At 41.2% G+C, this 22,141-nt stretch overlaps 2 protein-coding genes across 3 annotated transcripts; both read left to right on the top strand.

Annotated features, from left to right (window-relative positions):
* The first annotated feature begins 1,000 nt into the window (after positions 1-1,000).
* cabp1a (calcium binding protein 1a) lies at positions 1,001-14,426 on the top strand. Of its 2 annotated transcripts, none has more exons than XM_079467489.1 (7): positions 1,001-2,019; positions 12,178-12,208; positions 12,445-12,588; positions 12,669-12,778; positions 12,866-12,940; positions 13,212-13,284; positions 13,372-14,426. In XM_079467489.1, the coding sequence occupies exons 1-7, from the start codon at positions 1,309-1,311 to the stop codon at positions 13,395-13,397; spliced, it is 1,170 nt and encodes a 389-aa protein (XP_079323615.1). In that variant the 5' UTR covers positions 1,001-1,308; the 3' UTR covers positions 13,398-14,426. The 2 variants fall into 2 exon arrangements, with proteins under 2 accessions (XP_079323615.1, XP_079323616.1); XM_079467490.1 differs by lacking the exon at positions 1,001-2,019 and adding an exon at positions 11,919-12,080.
* A 1,069-nt stretch (positions 14,427-15,495) lies between these two features.
* On the top strand, positions 15,496-21,862 carry mlec (malectin). Its single transcript, XM_079468014.1, has 6 exons — positions 15,496-15,867; positions 15,993-16,197; positions 16,706-16,884; positions 16,966-17,142; positions 18,279-18,336; positions 18,436-21,862. Exons 2-6 carry the CDS (start codon positions 15,996-15,998, stop codon positions 18,678-18,680), a joined length of 861 nt encoding a protein of 286 aa, XP_079324140.1. The 5' UTR covers positions 15,496-15,867; positions 15,993-15,995; the 3' UTR covers positions 18,681-21,862.
* Positions 21,863-22,141: the final 279 nt, after the last annotated feature.

Genomic DNA, 22,141 nt, shown 5'->3' on the forward strand with positions numbered 1-22,141 from the left:
TGTTTTGTTTATGACATGTATATTAATATGTCAACAAATACAACCTTATTGTGAAGTGTTACCAAATCTTTAGATGTTGATGAAGTCAAAAAAGATTTTAAGAATGTTTGCATTGAAAATAATGATGTACCAAAAGCATCCACATATTTAGAGTAAACTGCTGTGTTATATGTTGTGTGGGTTAGGATGAGGGGGCTTAAGGGAACATCCGCATGGCAGAGGTGGTTCCCTGAATCTAAATGTCATGTATTATGCAAGTTATCTCAAATGTGTATCATAGGGGATAAATGCACCATAAAGTGACCTGAGGCTGGGATGTCCTGCACAGGAAGTGCAGCGGGATGCAGTGTTTAATCAAGTGAAAATCTGTGGGCGAGAAAGGAGAACTTTTCAAAGTAATGTGTTCTGAACGCTTTCTTCCCCCGCGGGGAGAAACAACACATTCATGATGGTGAAATTTAAGTTATGTCAACAGAGATATAAGATATTTGAACATTTGTCGTCGTTTGAACCCTGGGTCATGGTTTTTAGTTCATAAATGTTTCACAATGTTAAATGAAAAGGTGCTTAAAGAGCTTAAAGCGACACCGTTAAAGAAGTATACAGTATTGGTTCCTCAAAGAACCTTTTGGTCAAATGTTCTTAAAACAATCACTTCTTCATAGTCCGTTATTTTTTCAGAACATCAAACCTTTCCGCAGCAGTCCTTTGGATGTTAAGGGTTGTTTATTGAGCCAACCAGCCCGACAAAGCCTTTTAGGGACCTTTAAGAGTATACACAAAACAGAAACAATAATAAAACAAATGCTGCTTTTTTATATAAATGCATATGTGTTAAAACTTGAGCTTTTGAACTTAAACCTTTGAGCAAATGTGTCAAAGAAGCAAGGAGAAAGAGAGATCTTTGCCATTATCATCTGGGTTTATTGCTTTGAGGTGTCTATTGATTTGGGATATTTATATATTGTGTCTCATCACACATCATGCCTGGAGGTCACACACACACACGGGCATCTGATGATGCACACCATACGTTCCGCGTGTCCTCTCCCTCTTTTGCGATCTTTTTTGGTTTATATCATATCCCATCTTCCCTTACCTTCGCGTCCAACCAGAATCGCGCCATACCGGTTTAGACAGCAATCAGGTGGCACCAACTTCTAGACGAGCTCTCTACCGCATCATTTCCACAACCCAATCGAGGATGCTCCGATGTACTCTCCACATCCTACACTGTTCACGAGCGATACAAATGTGACAACTCAGAGGTCAACCTTTACCTCCAAGGGCATTTAAGAAGGCTGAGAGATGAGTTTCACGCTCCCCAAAAGCGAATCGACGACCTCTTTGCTGCGATCCTCCGCACCGACCAGGAGAGCTGCTCAGCATTCCGAGCATCCCGGAGCCCGTCGGTTACAGCATCAGCGTTCAGCGGCGGCGTCCGCACCATCCGGAGCGGAGACCGCATTAGATGAGTCGTTTTGGACGGCGGATTGCGATGCGAGCACCCGGAGACCCCTGTGTCACCCCTCACTGGTCGTTAACCGGAAAAGCGCAGAGAAGAGCCACCCACAGCACTCGCACGGACGCGCTCTTTCCACGGCGCGCAGTCAGGAGGACCTGTCGGAGCTCCCAGGTGTAAGAGAGCGCAAGACATCCAGACGACACCATCATCACCACCACCATCATCACCATCATCATCACCGCCATCGGTCCACCCGGGATGACCTGCCCCAAGAGCCCCTACCCAAACACTCTCACGCCGCTCGCACGCCGAACAGGACTCAGTCTTTCTCCGAATGCAGGGACGAAGCGGCTCTGTTTTTCGAGTCACCCCAACCGGGCCAGGCTCGACCGGGGTCGACAACGAGCAGAGAGGTGCGTCCACCCTCCACTGCCTCATCCTCACCGGTACCGGCGTCCTCCAGGCGCTCCTCCCGGAGGTCGGGGAGGTCCAGCGCAGCATCTTCTGAGGCGGACTTAAATCTGCGCCCCTTCCTCAACTCGGTGTTCGGACAGGTAAGGCCATAACAAACGCTGCTAATGCAACTTCCCAACGGGTTCCCAACGTATATTTACACAAGACTATTACGTTGTTTTAGGACCTTTCGACGCGACATGTGGGTAGAGCCAGAGACAAGTCTGGGTAAAATAAGAAACGATTTTTAGTTTGGTATAGTCTTATGTAAAATTTGTTGTCTGGCACTGTAAAACTTTGCCAGTAACTTACTGTAGATTTAATAACTAGCCTATAATTTCCTATTAGTACTGTTTTCAATTTGAGTTAAACTGTACTTTAATCTAAATTAAAACACTTCAAAATGAGCAAGAAGGGAATGGTCTCGTTGGCATTAGCACAGCAACACTGCAAAAAATTATACAAAATCATTCTTTCTTGTTTTCTAGTAAAACTATTTAAATTACGAAGAATTAGTTTACTAAGAAAAGTGACCTAAGATATTTAGTCTTATTCTATGAAAGAAAATAGGTACTTGGTAAGTAAAACAAAATTGTGAATTAAATCTACAGTAAGTTACTGGCAAATCTGCTGAAAAATTTAAGCAAAGTTTTGTTAAGTGAAAAAACGGTAATAACCTATAAAATTATTTTTATTAAGTAAAAATTAAATGTTTCGTGTAATTTTACATCCAACTTGTAAATTTGCAGTCTATTTCATTTCGTATTCTTTTGTTTTCATAAAATTACAGTTATTTACAGGGTAAGAAGATTTATTGGTTTTATCTTAACCATCACAGAAATGTTCGATCTGATAGATTTAATGGTTATAATGGGAATCGTTTTGGTTTTTAAAGGAAACAGTATGGTCTCTCTGGGCCTTTACTGGTAATGTGTTATATTCGGGGCGTGTTTACCCAAAGCAAAATCAAGACCTGAGGCCAGTGGAATTAGTGAGACATATAACCTGAATGTATTTGACTTTTAACCTCCAAAAAGAACACAAAATTGTTTACAGTTTGGTACAAGAATAAACATTCCACATAAAGAATGTGGTTCCTGTCAATGTTAGCAATATGTAATCAATGAACGATTGCGCCTCTGGCTGAGCGTCAAAGCACGGGTAACCCACCCCCATAGCTGTTTTGATTGGTTTATCAACTGAGACAGACCTGTCTGTCATTAGGTGTGTCCGGTGCAGCGCACACAGGCCAAACGGCATCAAAAGCAATCTTCAAATTATTTAACCGCTCATGGCCACTTGGGGGCCCCCAAGCTTGCGGGGCCCCCAATGCATTTGTGTGGTTTGCATTGTGTCAACACTACTGGTTATATTTTAGGATGTCACCTGCCTGATAAGGCCCAAACATACTACATTAAGGAATTCTATAATTATGGTAAACAGCTAATCATAATGATATTTGTAATGGAAACTGCTAGAATGTGTATTTGTTTTGCTGCCGGGTTCTCATTTTTTAATATTGTATCTTTAATTGTTTTTAATTTGAATGCTTTCTAATTATAAGCACACAGCTGTGATTGGTTGGTTGTGTTCCTCTGAGGGTTGGATAAAGTAAACTTCTCTAGAAGCACGAGCTCTGGGCAAGCAGGTGTACCTTTGTTAGCTAAGCTTTACACTCTAAGAAGAAGGGATCCTTTGTTAAAATGTCTGTGTGATATGCAGATTGGGTTTATCCGCCAAGATAAAAAGCAGTTGTGTGTTTTGGTAATTAAAAGGTGTTGTGATGACTAATGCCACCACAATAATGGCTTTGATGCTTTACTGTGGTTATAAAACCGAACATGTTTATTTTCAGCAACATTAATGTGGATCTTGCTATTATGGGGTTCCCGGGAAGGTTTTTAAAGTGACCTATTACAATGAGTCAGAATTTATGTTAATACAAATCTCCTGCTGAGTTAAAGGGTGGAAATGAACTGGAGGGTTTGTTGGAAAACACAGACCAGATCTGACCCATTCATTAGATACAGCCACAAGGTTAGATGAGTTGTGAAAGAAATACACATTGTAAAATAGTTATAAAGGGGTTAAAGGGACAGTTCACTAAAATAATTCTGTCATAAATTACTCACTCTCTAGTTGTTCAAACCCTGTATATACATTTCTTTGTTTGGTCGAAAACAAATGCTTGCACCAAACAGTTCTTGGACCCCATTGACTAAGATTAAGTCATTTTTCATACTAATGGGATCTAAGAACTGTTTTGTTATAAGCATTCTTCAAAATATTTGTATTGAGTCAAACCATAAAACAATAAAAAATAGATAAAATCCAATTAGAATGCCAGGGAATTAAGATACGGTTTCAACATCATTTTAAAAGTTGCAATAGAAGGTGCAAGGCGGATGTCCAATGGCAGGTGATTCCATTGACGGTGGCCGGCTTAGGTTTTTAGATGTGAACCTGGGACAGTTAAAGAGCCCTCCAGAAGATCTTAAAGACCTGGATGATGAAAGAGGAGTAAGAAGATTTGCGAGATAAGGTGGGGCTTGACCATTAAGAGCTTTAAACACAACCAACAACATATTAAAACAGTGAGCCAATGAAGAGAGGCTAAAATTGGTGTAATATCATCATTTTCTTTACCCTGGTCAACAGCCTTGCAGCTGTGTTTGTACCATCTGCAGGCCTGCAATCACAGACTGAGGAAGACACAAATATAATGAGTTGAAAGGCATTAATCTCCTTCTCCAGATCTTGAAACGACAAAAATGATTTCAGTCTCGAAATTGTTAATGTTTCACATTGTTTCTTGAGCAAACGTTGAACAACAGCATGCTTAAAACCTTTGGGGACTACCCCGTCAGCTAGAGATGAATTAATAATTGCCTGAATGGCAGTACCAATTCCAGAAAAAGAAGGCTTAATAATCTCTCACAGAATTACATTAAGTAGGAGGGAGTTGTCATATTTTTTTACCAAATCACAGAACTCCTTTAAGGAACCATTTTGAAACCAAGAAAAGGAAGCTGGGCTAGCCAGCGAGAACCATGACAGATCTGATTCTGTTCAGTAGAACAAAAATATGTATACAGATTTAGAACCCCAAGGTGAGTAAATGATGACAGAATTCTTATTTTTGGGTAAGTATCCCTTTAAATTAACCTGCAGCAAGTAAGAAAACCTGGTAAATAAAACCAACAATGAGAATCAGCTTCAAGGTCAGAGCTGTTGTCCATCTGTTCATGTTTATACACTATAAAAATACTGGGTTATTTTCAACCAAGCATTGTGTCAAAAAGGGACGGACCCAACCGTTGAGTTATAAATTGACCGATTCTGGGCTTTTTTAACCCATTACTGGGTCAAACCTAAGCATTTACGGTGTTCATTTAACTTAACAGTTGGGATTGTCCCTTTTTGTCCCAAACCTGTGTTCATAATTTTTAAAGAATGTACTGTATACTGTAGTCATCCTTGAACATTTCCATTTTATGCATAGTGTGTCTTAGTTTTTTACAACTGGTCAATCAAACATCATTATTATCACCTAAACTGTTTCATGCATTTCTAAAAATGTTAGGGTTGTATTGGCATTTGCAGCGGAATCTCACTTTTACTGAAAAGCCGTCTGTTTGCAAGTATGTTGTTTGGGTTGACAGTGTCAGACACTGTATGAATCAGTGAGGCTGGCCTAGACTCTTGAGTAGAGAGTGTGTGTGTGCGTATGTGTCTGTAAGATTTACCAGAAATTCAGTGTAAGAGGCTTGAGATCACAGGGGTTACACATTCTCTGTCCCTGTGTCTGAATTTCTAACCCATGCCTTGCTGGAATATACACAACAAGAATCACAAAAATGTCCTTAAATAACAATGCAGTTCTTTCCCACCATAAATCTATTAAATGGCAAGCCAGAAATGGTCTCCCCTTCTCTTTTGTGCTATTCTCAGCATCACACCCTTTTGTTTCTGTATATGTATATATGTGCGTGAGTCATTCTTACAATTTGTTATTGTGTCTTTTGTGGCCCCTCCTCTTTTCCCTTTCGCTGGTGTGTTCCCTTTCTGTCGGTCTCTCGATGTTGTGTCGAACCGACAGATGGGGTTCGCCCCTGAGAAACCTATCATCTTTTGACTATTTTGAAAAGGCCAATGAAATTGGCGAATGAAATTTGCATGCCAGGCTCCGCCCCCGGATATCCGGGTATAAAATGGGAGCCGGCGTGCTCATTCATTGACCTTTTGTTCTTCGGAGCCTTCGCATCTGATGACATTCTACGAATTGCCGAATTCTACGACGCGGTGCAGCGGAGATTCCTAAAAGAGCAAATTTCTAAAGAGCAATTTCTAAAGAGCAATTTCTTCAGCGTGGCATTGCCCGCTGATCTCTTGGGTGCGGTACACCTTTCGGCCGTCGAGGTCTCGCACGTGGTCTGCCCCCAGCAGCCCCGGCCTTCTCCAGCGTCGATTCCGGTTCTCGTGCCCCCGCAGGTGGCCCCCCGGAGGAAGACGTCGAGAGAAGGACCACCTAGAGAGATTGAACCATCGGGCCCGACCCAGCCTTTGTCGCTGGATGATCGGACTGGGGCGGTCCCTGCCGCGTCCCGACACCTTCTGGGCCCCTCCGGGGGCCTAGTGCCCGCCTTCTCACAAGGAGAGGTCTCTCTCTGGGTCCCATTTGCAGCCGCTCTCAGCCTCTGAAAGATGGTGTTCGGAAACTCGACGTTGCGTCGTGGCAGCACGCAATGGCGAGTATAAAGCAGCCCTCAGCACTCTCGCTTCGACGGTGCGTCAAGCTGCACCATCGCCTGGCAGGTGATTTAGCGGAGCTGTTCCCCCCCGGGTGGGACCAGCACTGCTAGTCATTGAACCAACCCCTGCGGGTTGATGAAGCAGATCGTAGCCCCCCTGTGAGGTCCCTGGGTGCTTGGTTAGCATTTCAAACCATCACGGTGGTTGGGAGTGCGGTCCGTCTCGGCATTCGATCCAGTTTGCCAGACCTCTGCTGGGCTTCGAGCATCCTCATACCTCAGCAGAGGCAGGGATGTTCCCGTGCTCCAGGCCGGGGCTGCCACCCCTCTGGCGAAGGCGATCGAATTGTCCCCTCGGCCGAGATGTCCAGCCGCACTTCATCATCCCCAAAACCAGGGGTCGCTGCATACTTTGAGCAGCACCTTGCAAGGGTGCCGTTCAGGAGGCGCAGAAGCGCGTTCTGGTGTCTGTCAGACGCCAGGAGTGGTTCATGACAACTGACTCGTATACTCTCATGCTGAGCTGCTTGAACTTTCAGGCAGCAGCCAGCGGTCCCCTGAAATCAGTTTCAGAGGCTCCTGGGCATGGTGTCCTCGGGGGTGGCCTGTCCCCCTCGTGTTGATGCACATGGGACCGCTACAGCACTGACTACAGAGACGAGTTACCTGGAGAGCGTGGCGCACTGGCAGTAGGCGTGTTGTCACGCCTGCTGCGGTCGCATCCTAACCCCGGGCAGGTCTTGAGGCTGGTCGTGGTAACGACAGACGCCTCCCTACGGGGTGCGGGTGCGGTGTGCAACGGGCGCCCAGTCTCGGGTCGCTGGACAAGCCCCCACCTGCATTGGCATTTCACTGCCTGAAGTTGCTAGCTGTCCTGCTTGCACCGATGAGGCTACGGCCTCTCGTGCAGAGCCAGCATACTGGCCCGGACAGCACGACCGGCGTAGCGTACTAAACCCCAGGGTGGCATTCGCTCACTGCAGTCATCGCAACTCGCCCGAAACGCCTCCTCCGGTGGAGACAGCAGGTGGCAAAGCCCCTGCATGTCACACACCCACCGGGTGTCCTGAACCAGACAGCCAAGCGCTCTCTCGTCAGTGACACCTCGTGGGAAGTGACGACTCCACCCCTGGTGGATACAGCAGGTGGCTTCTCGAGAAGACCCGCAGAATTGCTCGCTCAGGAACGTGCTGTCCTATTGCAGGAGAGGCTGGGGAGTAATTTCCCCTTCCACATTGGAGTGTGGGTACCCGCGTGGGTACCCGCCTTCGGGAACTAGGTGGTGAACTTGCAGGCGCTCCCACACCGGGAGAAAGACCCAACCTGTACGTGGGGTGTCCAGTTAACGCATTGCGCCTCTACTCGATCCACACCGGAGGGCTTCAAAGCCCTGAGCAGCTCTTTGTCCGTTATGGAGTTCAGCAACGGGAATGCTGTCTCCGAGGAGAGTTGTCGCGCTGGATCGCACACGCCGTCACTTCGGCGTGCCCATCCTAGCCCGTGCCCATTTGAGTGACGGTACACTCCGCTCGGGGTGTGGCCGCCTCGTGGGCACCGGCTCAGTGCGCCTCTCTGGCAGACATCTGTAGAGTTGCGGGTTGGGCTACGCTATACCTCGCAGAGGCTTGCAACCTCCGTGGGGAAAGGGCAGCTCGAGTCTTGCCAACAGTGAGACCAGCGGTCGTAGGGCGTACGCCTGCGCACCATTGTAGGTGATATTACACACCATTGTAGGTGATACTAAATAAAATAATCATCACCTGTGGACATGACGCACCTATTGTGTAATGATCATTAGGGAACTTGCTAACAGTAAGTGACAGCTTAGCTGTAGGTTCTCTCACTCCAGAGGTAGAGGTTAATTACACACCTTCATCTATCGGCACCTTCACAGGGGTTATTTTACAGTAAAGGTACATTAGAAACTGCCTTGCCAGTAAAAACTTTGCCTACCAGGATTGTGTATGATTAAGGATTGTGAAAGAAACTTTGTGATAAGTAAATCTATTGTGTGTGACCGTGTCTGCTGACAGGATGAGAGTTGACACAGAAGTAAAGTAGGTTGAGCTCTGAAGTTCACAAAGAGCAAGGGATGGAGGAATGGATAAAAGAGAGAAGATGCAGGGAAGGGCGTCTGCGCCTCATTCTTATTCTCAAGATGAATTATCTTATCGGGAAAAAGCGAGAGGGGAGATGGATGTAGTGTGACAGATAAACAGATAAACATTGTATGTTTGTGTGTTTGAGAGAGAGAGAGAAAGAGAGAGAGATAATTTTCTTAAAGGCATAGTTCACCCAAAAATGAAAATTCTGTCATCATTTACTCACCATCTTGTTATTTCAAACCTGTATGACATACTTTTTTCGTCAGAACACAAAATAAGATATTTTGAACAATGTTTGTAACCGAACAGTGGTGGTAACCATACACTAGATTTGTGTCTATACATTAGAAGTGAATGGGTTTTTCCATTGTTCAGCATTCTTTAAAATTTCTACTTTTGTGTTCTGCTGAATTCAGAAAGTCATACAGGTTTGAAATGACAAGATGGTGAGTAAATGATGACAACATTTTAATTTTGGGTGAACTATCCCTTTAAGGTACTTCATATGAGATGTTCAGAAGTCATGGTAATACAGAAGTGCTTTTGTTAGCTTCCTGGTTATTTTAGTATGGATAAAACAGAAGCCCATGGTATTGGCAGACTGAGGTTAAGTGTGTGTGGTATTTTTAGCAGTATAAATGATTGTTTGGATTAGAAAACAGGCGTCCAACTGTGACAGTGGTAATATGCAGGTCTAACACACTCTCCACCTATATTCTTAAACACACACACAGACAGAAAGATAGAGAATGTCTTCTTTCTTGTTTCTGATTAAAACCCTCCATTCTCAGTGTTGGCAATTATTCTCTAATATTACAATCCAATTATCTGCTCTTTCCTCTCTATGAAGTCAGGAGAAGAGCTCTGAAACATGTCACATTGCCCTGATTTCCATTAACTTGGAATGTTTTACAGAAACAACATTTAAAAAAACTGCATTACCCTGTGAGGTTCTATAGATGTTTATGCTATTTTGTCCAAAAGTTTTAGAATATTCAAGCACATCTTGTGGCCCTTTTTTCCCAGTTGTATTGTGAGCTCGATTTAGCAGTAATTATCACTGAATTTCCACTGCATTTTTGGTACTGTCTGGGCATACGGTCTGTATGATGAATTTCACATTTCAAAGCAATTCTTTGAAGAGTTCGAATGCATTTATCAAATTTTGATTCATGAGACATAATGACCGTAAGCCTGTAAGCGTAAGCCTCACAAAAAAAAGGAATTCCAGTGATATTCTTGCAGTCTGGATCCCCTAGATTTTCTGAATAGCAGATGTCAGGACTGTTTATTAGTGGACAAATAATTTATTTGAACAATGTAACAATTAAATAGTTAAAGAATAAAAGACGGAAAAAATATCCCATAGACAAAAAAGAAGATATCTTATCGTCAGGCTCGTCAAGGTTTTGCAACAAATGCGGTGTAAAACATCACTGACATTTCATTACAGATTATTTGTATGTTATTTGTATTTTATGTAGATATAGATATAATAGATATGCACATAAATTGTATATACTGTATATCCACAATACATATTGATACTTTAAATCAAACTCCTTGCATTATTTTGCAGTGTGACATAAATTAACTATCGAATATTAATATCCCACATCTATGGATTGCAAGAATTTAGAGTACATTGTGGGTTACATAGGGATGCAGACCACATTAACTGCACATTAATTGTTTGCAGTGCAGATTATATATCAATTCTTCTTGGTGTGTTTTCTTGTCTCTCTCTCTCTTTCTTTCTACCTATTGCACTCTCCTTTTGCCTTCCTGTCTGTTTATATTTGATGTGAGAGTGTATAGCTCCGAAGAGCCAGTCTACACAATGTGTTTAGTAAACTGTTATGATGAATGAATGGAAAATGTTGGCCGGGTTGCTTATTTTTATTAATGGGAATGCTTTCTTTTTCAATCTGTCCCACACACGTATGCACACATACACCCCATTCTCTGTGACAACACAAATGGCTGGGTTAACAGGCATTAATAAAATAAACATTGTTTTGTGACTTCAGATGTTTGTATTATATATAATAGTGCTGTGGAAATTAGGGTGGTCCAGATGTTTTAGGTCCTCCAGTGAAAAATATATTTAGCTGCATTTGTTAATACATTTTCTTAATATGTTTTCCCACCATGATTTGACCTTAGGCCTTATTTTAATCTTTTAACCTTAAAAATACTTGTTATTTTAACAGTCCAGAGAAAATAGGAAATACCACTGAGATAAAAAGCAGATGTTGCAATTTATAGGTTTATATGATTTTGTTTCTCCCACAGCTTTGTTAGGAACTTCATTAGTGGTGTGTCAGTGTTCTTCTATTAATACTGCTGTTTCGTTTTATCACCTATAAAAATAGTAAGCATCCGTTAAAGTAAAAATGTACGGCAGTAAAAGTTCTATCGCAGAGAGGATGTTAAAACAAAAGTATGAGGGATATATATGGAATGATAGCACTCTTTGATATATTTTCCAGCTAGGAGATTCGGCTTGTAGGGATGTGGAATCAAAAGCAGTAAAGCAACCACTGTAGGTATACCCAGAACTTGCCCAAATATCAAAGTAGAGTTTTGTTCCCCATTACAGACCCTCACACCCAGATACATTTGTGCCACGTGACGTGCTTTCTGTAAGAAGTCATGGGTTTAATTCCAAAAGTACAAAATAAAATAAATGCGTAGCTTAACGTCTTTTGCTTTTAACTGATGTCCAATTGAATATTTCATGCATGCTGTAAATAGTGTGAATACAGTCTAGAAAAGACTACACTTTGAGGTTAATGCATATGTGATTTTATGTTAACCTTGTGTATGTATTTACATCACAGCTTTATTTTGGTCTGCAATTCAGGTTGCATGTTTTGCATGTGTGTGCGTGAACATTGTGGTCTTGCGTCAGTAAAGACGGCGTGTTTACACTCTATTCCCTTACAATGGTTAAGGCTCCAGCTTCTGTTCTCTATCTTTCTGCCTCTCTGTTCTTTATCGCCTTTAAAGGTTGTCACTGTTAGGTGAGGAGGTTTTTTTTCACGGTCTCAAACGTCTTGCCGGGATTTGTCCAGTTAGCTGTGACGTCATAGAAATGCCACACTCATGTGACCATGACCAGGACCCCCTCAACTTTTCTTTACACTATAAAATGGTCTTTTGTCTGTCTTTGTAAAACTAGTTTTTGAACAACAAAAAATAACAATGTGTACTTTGACTGATTTGGACGCATGTATTAAAGAAGGTTTTCTAGTAATGCAGTTGACGCCAGAACAGCTAGATTGCCTGGATGACTGTTTTATTGTAAGGGTCTGAGTTTTTACAATTTTGTGTGTTTTTTGCGATTCGTCTTTGCTGATATTTTGACATTTCTCTTCTTTTTTGTGTTTTGCTTTGATAGAATCGAGAGTTGAGACCCGAGGAGATTGATGGTGAGTTTTTTCTGCTTCGTTCTATCTCACAACCATCCATTATCATGAGATGATTATGAATGCATAATCGCTACAAACCTGCATAACCTGAATTAAATATTCATATTTGTAACTTTATCTTTCGTTAAACTTTGGCCCTTCTGTTTTATTTAGTACTGTAGTTCATCCATATCTCTTTTTGGCACTGTGTGTTACTATGCCGTTCATATGTTCTTTGTTCATCTCGCCGAGCACAGAGTTGCGAGAAGCTTTTAAGGAGTTTGATAAAGATAAAGATGGTTTTATCAGCTGCAAGGATCTTGGAAACTGCATGAGAACGATGGGCTACATGCCCACCGAAATGGAACTAATCGAACTGAGCCAACAAATCAACATGAATCGTAAGCTTCTGTGCACGCACAATTGTCTCACCAGCTATAGTTTGGCTTTGTGAAATATTGACGTTCGTGTTTTTTGTTAGTAGGTGGCCATGTGGATTTCGAGGACTTTGTGGGATTGATGGGACCCAAACTCCTTGCAGAAACTGCAGACATGATTGGCATTAAAGAGCTGAGAAATGCCTTCAAAGAGGTCAGTGGATAGGGATGAAGAACAGCCATACACACACACATATCCAGTATAAATAAATATTTAAAACATTTTGTGACTAAATGACAGTTTGACACAAATGGAGATGGAGAGATAAGCACAGGGGAGCTGAGAGAAGCTATGAGGAAACTTCTGGGACAACAGGTACTTGTCTTTGAGGCATTTGTGTGAAAGGAAAAGATCGCCCAAAAATGTAAATGATGTTATTGTTTAGTCACCCTTTCATTCTAAAGCTGCTCTTATTTGTCATTGGAACTTATAAGAAATATTTTCAAAGAATCTTCATGCAGCTCTTTCCTATACGAAAGCATATTATTGACCACGTATATTATAAATGTACACAACGAATTATGTTATTCTCAAGTCTTTTTTCTTTACGTCACCTATTATGAAAACATGTTAATGCATTTGTTAGGTTGGCCATCGAGACCTGGAGGACATACTGAGAGATATTGATTTGAATGGAGATGGCAGAGTAGACTTTGAAGGTAAGATTAACAATATAATTGCTACAATAATAAAAAAATAAGCTAAAAACATTTAAAACGCTCACCTCTTTTCTCTATGCTTTTCAGAATTCGTCCGCATGGTGTCCCGCTGAAAGGGTTTTTATGGTGTCCGCAATACAAGAAAGGGAGATTCTGTGCTGCTTCCTGCTGGTCAAAGCAGACAGAGTATTAGACTACTGCAAGAAAAGCCTTGCTGAGCCAGTGTTTTAATAAATAAAAACTGAAAACTGGATAATTATAAACATTCATGCATGTTCACACACAAAGTTTACATAGTATACTGTAGCCAAGTGTCTCTGCACTTTCAACCATGCAAGACCAAACAATATGTTTTACTTGCACATTTAAAGGGTGGGGGGTATCATTAATAATGGCAATATTAAATTATGTGTTGTCCCGTCACATATTCTGTATGTGTCTCTATGTGATAAACTAGGCGATGACAATTATTATTGTGTGTTTTAGGTCACACTTTATTTTCTAAACATTTTCTTTTTTTATATAATTTAAAGGAATAAATGCATTAACTTGACAATTTGGTAGGTCAAGCAATACCTCACACAACTGTGAGCCAAAATACTAGGAGATTATTTTGCATTAGATAAATAGCAAAACAAACAATTTGCATTTTTTTTCATTGAGAAGCTTAATTAGGTTTACTATCAATATAACATGAAAATTAATCCACATTTAAGAAATCATTTCATGTCCCTGTTGCTGTAAATATTTGCCCTGAATATCTAAAAAAAAGTCATTTTAATAAATTACTGAGCTGTTTCTAAGTTTAGAATTGTTTGACCAGATTTACTATTTTTAGTTGTCATGACATACTTGTTAAGGCAACTCATTTCTAGAGCAATCACAGTCTACTTAGGTCCACTTCAACTTATCAGAGTATCCATATACAGACAGATCTGTCAACATCTGATCAACACATGCTTGAGAAACAGACCGTGAAGACGTATTTCTTAAGTCTGTTTGTGTGATTTGTGTCAGATACATTGATAGTCTTAAACTGTATTCTGTCTCCTTGCATGCCAAAAAGACCTTCATATGGAATGTAGTGGTTTTAATACATTGTAACAAATGATGAAAATAAAAAAGATAGGGTCTATAACGTCAGTAATTGTTTTCTTCAGTAGGTTCACTTTTATGAAAAACACCTGTGGGTTCACTACAACTGTAGAAAACAAGTTACCATTTACGTAAGTTTTATAGTTTTCTACAAATATCTAACTGTAATTTTGTGATTACAGTTTATATAGAAAAATAAACCATGCATTATAATTCTTTCAGGCTTGGTTCGTTTTAAAATATCCTAATATTTTGATTAGCTACTACAAGAGATTTGATGACACGACATCAAAACAAATGCTATTTATACATAAAAGGGGCAACAGTTTTGACGGTGTCGGCTCAGCTGGTCGCAAAATCACTCAGCAGCGAGCATCACTTTCCCAGAGGCTGGAACAGACTGTTCGTGTTGTCATGGCAACGGGGTTTTTCCTCCGGGCCGAAACGGGACAGACTTCTCTTATTATTCTGAATGCAGTAGGCAGGTCTAAAAATAATGCCACCGTGTGGTTAAAATAGGCAATTGGCCCCATTTATGGTGCGGTTTTGACAACATACGCCATGCGCATAATTTACAAGAGTTTCACCTGCGCAGCCTGGGTCACAACTCCAAATGTAAGACATCTGCGTACAGTTGTAATCAAACTAGAAAAACAATGTTCTAAAATATCTGCATTTAGTCTCTTTTCTATTCGCGATATGGAAAATGCATTCATTGAACCCCCCAAAACTGTTGACACCGAGTACAATCAGAGCAGCTCAAACGGCGACAAAATAGCGTCAAACCTTCTTCATTTACCTGTTCTGTATTATTTCTACGTATCTACCTAATCCCGCCCACTATTATTTGCATGTGCGAACAAACAGCCAATGAACTAAAGCCAGCTAATTTATGTGAGGAAGTAAGTGAAAGTTGATACACTTGATTCGTTGCTTCTGGCCATTTCCACCCACCGCGATTGGTCAAAGTCCACAAAACTCCACGAATCATTTCCTCCAACAAGCAAATCAACAGGCAGAACCTGTTTCTGGATTTCGCCTGATTGGCTCATATCTAAAAGCCCCGCCCTCTCCGAAACCCACCCATCACGTTTGTCTGCCACTGCTCGCCGTTCCACCCCTTCAACCTGCGTTGCTGACTGCACACTTACCCATAGTATTGACGCGGCCCTTCGTGGTCAGAAACTACAGCGACTGCAGGCGCAAACATTTCAAAACGTCTGCGTTGACCGGTGTACGAGCGCAGAAATACCAATCTGTGTCGACAGACAACTACGCCGCACGCAGGGCTGCAGATGTGAGGGAATATACCTGCAGATACGGCTGCCACACTGATGACAGAGCAAGAGGGAAGTCAGTTAGCCAGCTAACCGCCACAGCTAACCTCGGCTACCAGGCAGGTAAATGTGCGGCGATCCGGACGCATCGACAACAACGTGCGACTCGAGTATCTGAACGGAGGCCAGGGACGATTTCGCATACGGAACAGTAAGGGCGAAATAGATATTGTATGATATCGCTCGAGTGTCCGTTCTAGCATATGGCACACGGGCTGCTGGACTGACTTCCTCACGTACTATTTTCCCCCTTCCGGTTTTTAATTTGCTCGGTAGATTATGAGGAGGGTGACGGCGAGGTGTGTTTGCCGGCTTGTATTTGCGGCGTTGTGGCTTCTGGTGGAAGAGTGTCGGACTGAGAGCGCGGCCCCGAGTCTGGCTGAACGAGTCATCTGGGCTGTAAACGCCGGCGGGGACGCGCACACAGACGTGCATGGCATTCATTTTAAAAAAGATCCACTGGAAGGAAAACTGGGGAAAGGTGAGTGCTTGAGTCGGAGGCTGATGGCAGATTAGGTTGTTTATCTCCCTGCTTGTCTGCACAAGAACTGGCTTCATTTGACGTGAATGAATAAATGAATTGTCCTGTGTTTTTTTATGTTGTAATGTATGTAAATGCAAAATATGCAGCAGCAGTATTGTGATTTTGTACTGAATTCTCACATATAACATTCATTGTAGCTGGGTATTAGAGCTGTTTAATATATCAGGAAGTACCTGTCACTTGAAATGTGATGACTGTCACTTCCTGAGTCAAATGTGAAGCCTGCACATGCTCTAAAGTCTGTTTTACAGCTCCATTATTGCATCAGCTCCACTATAAAATTATGGCAATATGGTGCTTCATTTTACGCTCTGCTTTTCATTGGCTATGAAACTAAAATAAGGCAGCCATGAATTTATGAAGCCATGTTCCAAATTGACATTTAATCAGCATGTTACGAAACACGAAATGGCACAAACTTGCACCCACTCTCTCGTCCCTCCAGCATCCGACTACGGGGTTCGTTTGCCCATCCTGCGTTCCAACCCGGAGGATCAGATTCTCTACCAGACAGAACGCTACAACGAGGATACGTTCGGTTACGAAGTACCCATCAGAGAAGAGGGCGACTACATTCTCGTACTGAAATTTTCAGAGGTTTACTTTGCTCAGTCCCAGCAGAAGGTGATGACTTTCATTACACAGCCCACACACTCGTCTTTCTCCTTTTCTTGTGTACTGAAACCCTTCATTTGATCTTCTCAGGTGTTTGACGTGCGTTTGAATGGCCACGTTGTGGTGAAGGATCTGGATATCTTTGACCGTGTGGGTCATAGCACAGCTCATGATGAAATTGTGCCATTGTCAGTAAAAAGAGGAAAGCTGAGTGTGCATGGAGAGGTTTCCACTTTTAATGGAAAACTCGCTGTGGAGTTTGTAAAGGTATGAGAAAGCTATGTTAACCATTATCTCCCTATATCTGACAGGTCTTTATATGCCATTAGGAATTCATTTTCTTTCTTTTAATAGCTTTTCTATCAATTAAAAAAAGATTTCCTCCCTCAAATAGACCATGTTCGATTTGACCCAGTGTACATTTTTACAGATTTTTTAAACATAGATTCACTACATAATCTAAAGAACATTCTGTGATAATATCCTGAAGTGATTGTTCACCCAAAAATGAAAATGATGCCTCATGATGCTCATTTCAGACCTGTATGAATTTCTTTCTCCCGCAATATGCGAGAAGATATTTTGAAGAAAGTTGGTAGACGAACAGCGCCGGCACTCATTCACTTCTATTGTATGGACACACAACCAATGGAGGTGAATTGGCCCCGGTTAACAACATAAAAACAACTTCAAAATAAAATCTGTTGTGTTTTCTGCGGAAGAAAGTAAGTCATTAAGATTTGAAATGACATGAGCATGAATAAATTATGACAGAATTTCCATTTGTGGTTCAACTATCACTTTAATGTTGACTGAGTAAGGCCAAAGAGATTGAAATCATTCGGAAATTAATTCTTAAAATGAACATTTGATGTTTGTCATCTCATAATTGGGAGACTTCATAGATCGATTCACAAATATATATCTGCCAAATTGTTTAACACTCTAATATGCTGTTTTATTTGTTGATTTATTTGCTAAGGAAGTACATCTTGTTTATTTGAGAATCTTTTATTTGAGAAGGCTTTTAAAGCCTGCTGCTTCGGAAAAAGACGCATTCTTTGCCTGTTAGTTTAGTTAGTATGTGTGCAACTGAGCTTTGAGAAGATAATCCAGTTTGGTGAGCCTGTAAGGTGTGGCATAAAGTGAAAAGGTTTATATTGATTATTCCTTTTTTGAGCTTGAAAGATTAAATATGTGAAGCTGAAAGCCACAGGCCTGACCATTTGCACGCCTCAACCTTTTGTTCACTGTTGGAAACCATGCTGGCCAACCGCCGTGCAGATTATTCTAGCTCTGATTTGCATGCTTTTTGCAGATCCATCCATGTGTTTGCATGTATTCATCCACTGTCACCACATCTGTAAACTCAGGAACTCTCTCTCTGTCTCTAATGTCCGCAGGGTTACTATGACAACCCCAAGATATGTGCCCTATATGTGATGAAGGGCAAGCTTGAAGGTAAGCGTGACCCTGAGGATTTGTTGGGTTTCTCTTTGGTTTCTTTCTGCGGAATCTTGAGTTATTTTTAACTTTCGCATTTATGTTCCAATTTCACAGACGTACCGAAACTGCAGCCACATCCCGGGCTGGAAAAGCGAGAGGAAGAAGAGGAAGAAGAGGAGGAGGGGGAAGGAGGAGGAGAAGGAGAAAAGAAGAGCATCTCAACCTCTTCCAAGAATCCTGTTCGGTCCGGGCCACGAACCCCCAACCCGTACGCCACCGACAACAGCAGCCTAATGTTTCCTATACTGGTGGCGTTTGGGGTCTTCATACCCACCCTCTTCTGCCTCTGCCGCCTGTGAGGGGGAAACAAGTGAACGAGAGGGAAAGAGGAGAAATGGCGGACATCAGGCTGTGGAGGGGTGGGGTAAGGGACGCACAGCCGTGGGGACAGGCAGTAACACAGACTGACGTTACAACAGGTAGAACAGCTAAAGGAGAGTGAGGGACATACAGAAACACCGGAGTTTGAGATATTGCTGGCCGTTCAAATGGTGATCCTGATATATACGGGTTTAGGAAGTTCATTTTTGCGTGTGTTTGTGCTTGTTTGTACACATTTAATACCAGTTTTAGTTTGGGGAGATCCAAGATGTACAGATTAAATGAAGATACAAACACACACACAAAGCAAGGCTACACAACCTGGTTTGTCTTGGCTAGCAGGAGATGACAAGGAACAGTTGGTGATACTGTTAGAACACTCGTCCCATGTTTTTCTTTTTAAGTTGAGGTAAAGAGTTGTTATCAGCAATGGCGTTGGTCTGCTGTTATTTGGCATCTGTTGGGAGGCAGATATGGTAGAAGAATTTTCGGAACCTCTTATTGACAGTGCTAGTTAATGCATCTAAAACTCAGTGGCAAGCAAGTGATGAGATTTGTGTGTGTGTGTGTGTGTGTGTGTGTGTGTGTGTGTGTTTGTTTGTTTGTTTTTGTTGAAGCACCTTGCTTGCCACTGTTTCACTTCATTATTTTATCACACACATGCACGCTTCTATCATGCAACTACTTTTATAGTTTTTCTGATTTATAAAAGCATGTAGATTAAACATTTGTCATATTTAAATATTAACATATTTAATATTTTTCCCATATACAAGAACAGTTGGGCCCTTGAAAAACTGTTTTCTATATCAAACGATACATGCAGTTGTCTTTTGGAAATAACCTAAAAACATTTTGCACTCACCTTTTGAGTCCCTAAGACTTTTGGATTCTATTGGTCTGAAATGATATTTAACATGTAAAATGCCCTTAGTTTCACCTCATTTGGTACATGAGACAACTGGAATAGCATCCGATTGGTTAATATGAATAATTCAGTTAATTAAAGAATTAACATTGCAAGGGCTTGGCAGAGGGAATGTTGCTTAGTTAGGAAACATGTTGCTTTTTTGGCACATTTGCCATATTACCATGTTATCTTCTTCCCACCATTACTGGTTTTCTTTTTTAACACCACCAAAGATACACTTTGTTGATGTGTGTTACGCCAGCACCAGCATTTGTGTGGTGGATGAATGACAGGTCTCATGATGCTATGATTAATTGAGAAATATCAGACAAGCCTTTGGAGTTCAGCAGATACATGCCTGCCATACACTGTGAAGTATGGATGTCGTTGTGACTTTTGTATTCAAGGTTTCTTAATTTCTCTTTATTTCAAGGCTGTCACTTAGTTGGACATATTTGTGATTTATGATATGCTTATGTTGATTGGCAGCTTAAAGTGGACTTTCACCAAATCTGGAATCATTTGCATTGCGCCTCATCACTCTTTGTTTATTTTATGCTTTTATAGGGATACTTCACCCAAAAATTAAAATTCTGACATTATTTTATGTACTCACCTTCGAGTTGTTCCTAATCTGTATAAATGTCTTTGTTCTGATGAACAATGCTTATAACCAGACAGATTTTTCCCCCCATTGACTACCATTGTATGAAAAAATATAATGTTGGTCAAAAGTGCCCCAGAACAGTTTGCTGTCCTACATTCTTCAAAATGTCTTTTGTGTTCAACAAAACAAACTATGGTAGCCAATGGGGGGGGGGGTCTATTTGGTTATAAGCATTCTTCCAAATATCCTTTTTCCGTGTTCATCAGAACAAAGACATTTATACAGATTTGGAACAACTCCAATGTGAGTAAATGATGACAGTATTTACAATTTTGGGTGAAGTACCCCTTTAAATGTTGTGGTTTGCTGTTTGTATTTAGCCGGTTCACCACTGCTACCTTTCTCCCAATTGCTGCCAAAATTGCTTTCTTTCAGCAAAGCAAGCCTGCCTTAATGTGATATCAAGACACCACCTGTCACACTGCTGAAACCATCAGACCACATTAAAGTACATGCGCCATTGTGCTGTCTGTTTTTGCCCCTTATGTGTGTGCTGTATGTCAGTTGTCTCTTGCGTGGACTGAAACGCTTATCTTGGCCTTCTCAATAAACATGTTTTTGAAGGGTGGGATGGGAAGGCAGTGTTTTGCATTTTTGTTGCTTTGTTTCTTTAAAAAAAACAATCATGAACACAGCATTGAGGCACATTTCATTAGAAAGACGATTGATTATTGTCGCCAAAGTTGTAAACGGTTTTCATTTCTTTTGAATTTGTACATTGTGCATGTGTATATAAGGTACTTGATCGCATTAGTTGTGCCATAAGGTTATATTTCTCTTTTGAATGTTGTTCATTGTTTGCATAATTTCTATTAATATGGGGGTGGCTGGTTTTTTATTGTTTGCTAGAGTGTGAAAGAGTGGCCATGAAAATTTTTGTTGCAAATATGGTTTAGTTAATGTTTGATTTGCAGCCACAGACACACTGACTGATTGTCGGAAAGAGTGTAAATCATATAGTTATGGGTTTGTTTATGTTGCATAATTTAAGAAAAAGGATATGGGGTTGAATATTAAATTGATTGAAAAAACGTTTTTCAAGAACTAGTTGCTTTTTTATTTTCTCAGGATGTTTGGGTTTTCTTATAACTTATGTTTTATTAGTGTGAATTATTGCACTGCCTGTTGTTGTTTGAAATAGATTTTTGTTTTGTCATTCATTTTGTACCTTTCAACCCTTGTTGCCTTATATTTGAATACATCCTTACGTGCTTTACCATTATGAGCTTTATTTTACGTTATCATTGATTTATTGCAAGGTTCATGGTGTTTCATATAGCATTTCCTGAAAACAGTAAGGTATACTCCTTGGACAATAGCCAAAGACCACAGGAGGCCCATCATTGTGTCCACTCTCGTTAAGAGCTCATGCTCCATGTCAAACTACTGAGCTTACAACAGAAGTAGTTTCTTTGTTAAAGTCATGTCTCTGTTGAACTACCTGTCCCCCTTTGCCTCCCAAGTGAGAACTGAAGACAACATAAGAAGCAGAACGGTTGCCCCCTGACTGTCTTATATGAGCTTTCTGACGTGGGAACTGCAAACTAATACTGTTTCTTTTTAATAAATGTGCTATTTTATCTAAATGGCCTTGGGGTATTTTTAATTAGGTTTTTTTAAGTATGTTCGATGCTGCGCGAACAAAGCGGCGTGTGCATTTGAATGTCGCGAGAGCAATTTCAAAGAGTGCTTTCGAATCAATCTCGCGGTACTTTGATGTCACACGCCAACCAGTCTGCGCAGCACTGCAGGAAGTCGAACGAATTTTATTTCTTAACGTAGCGTTGAAATTAATGAATGAAATCCCATCTCACTCTACAAATCATTTACAAAACGTTTACGAAAATGAAGTTTACAACACA

Source organism: Barbatula barbatula, assembly GCF_947034865.1.
Source record: "Barbatula barbatula genome assembly, chromosome: 11".
Taxonomy (NCBI): Eukaryota; Metazoa; Chordata; class Actinopteri; order Cypriniformes; family Nemacheilidae; genus Barbatula; species Barbatula barbatula.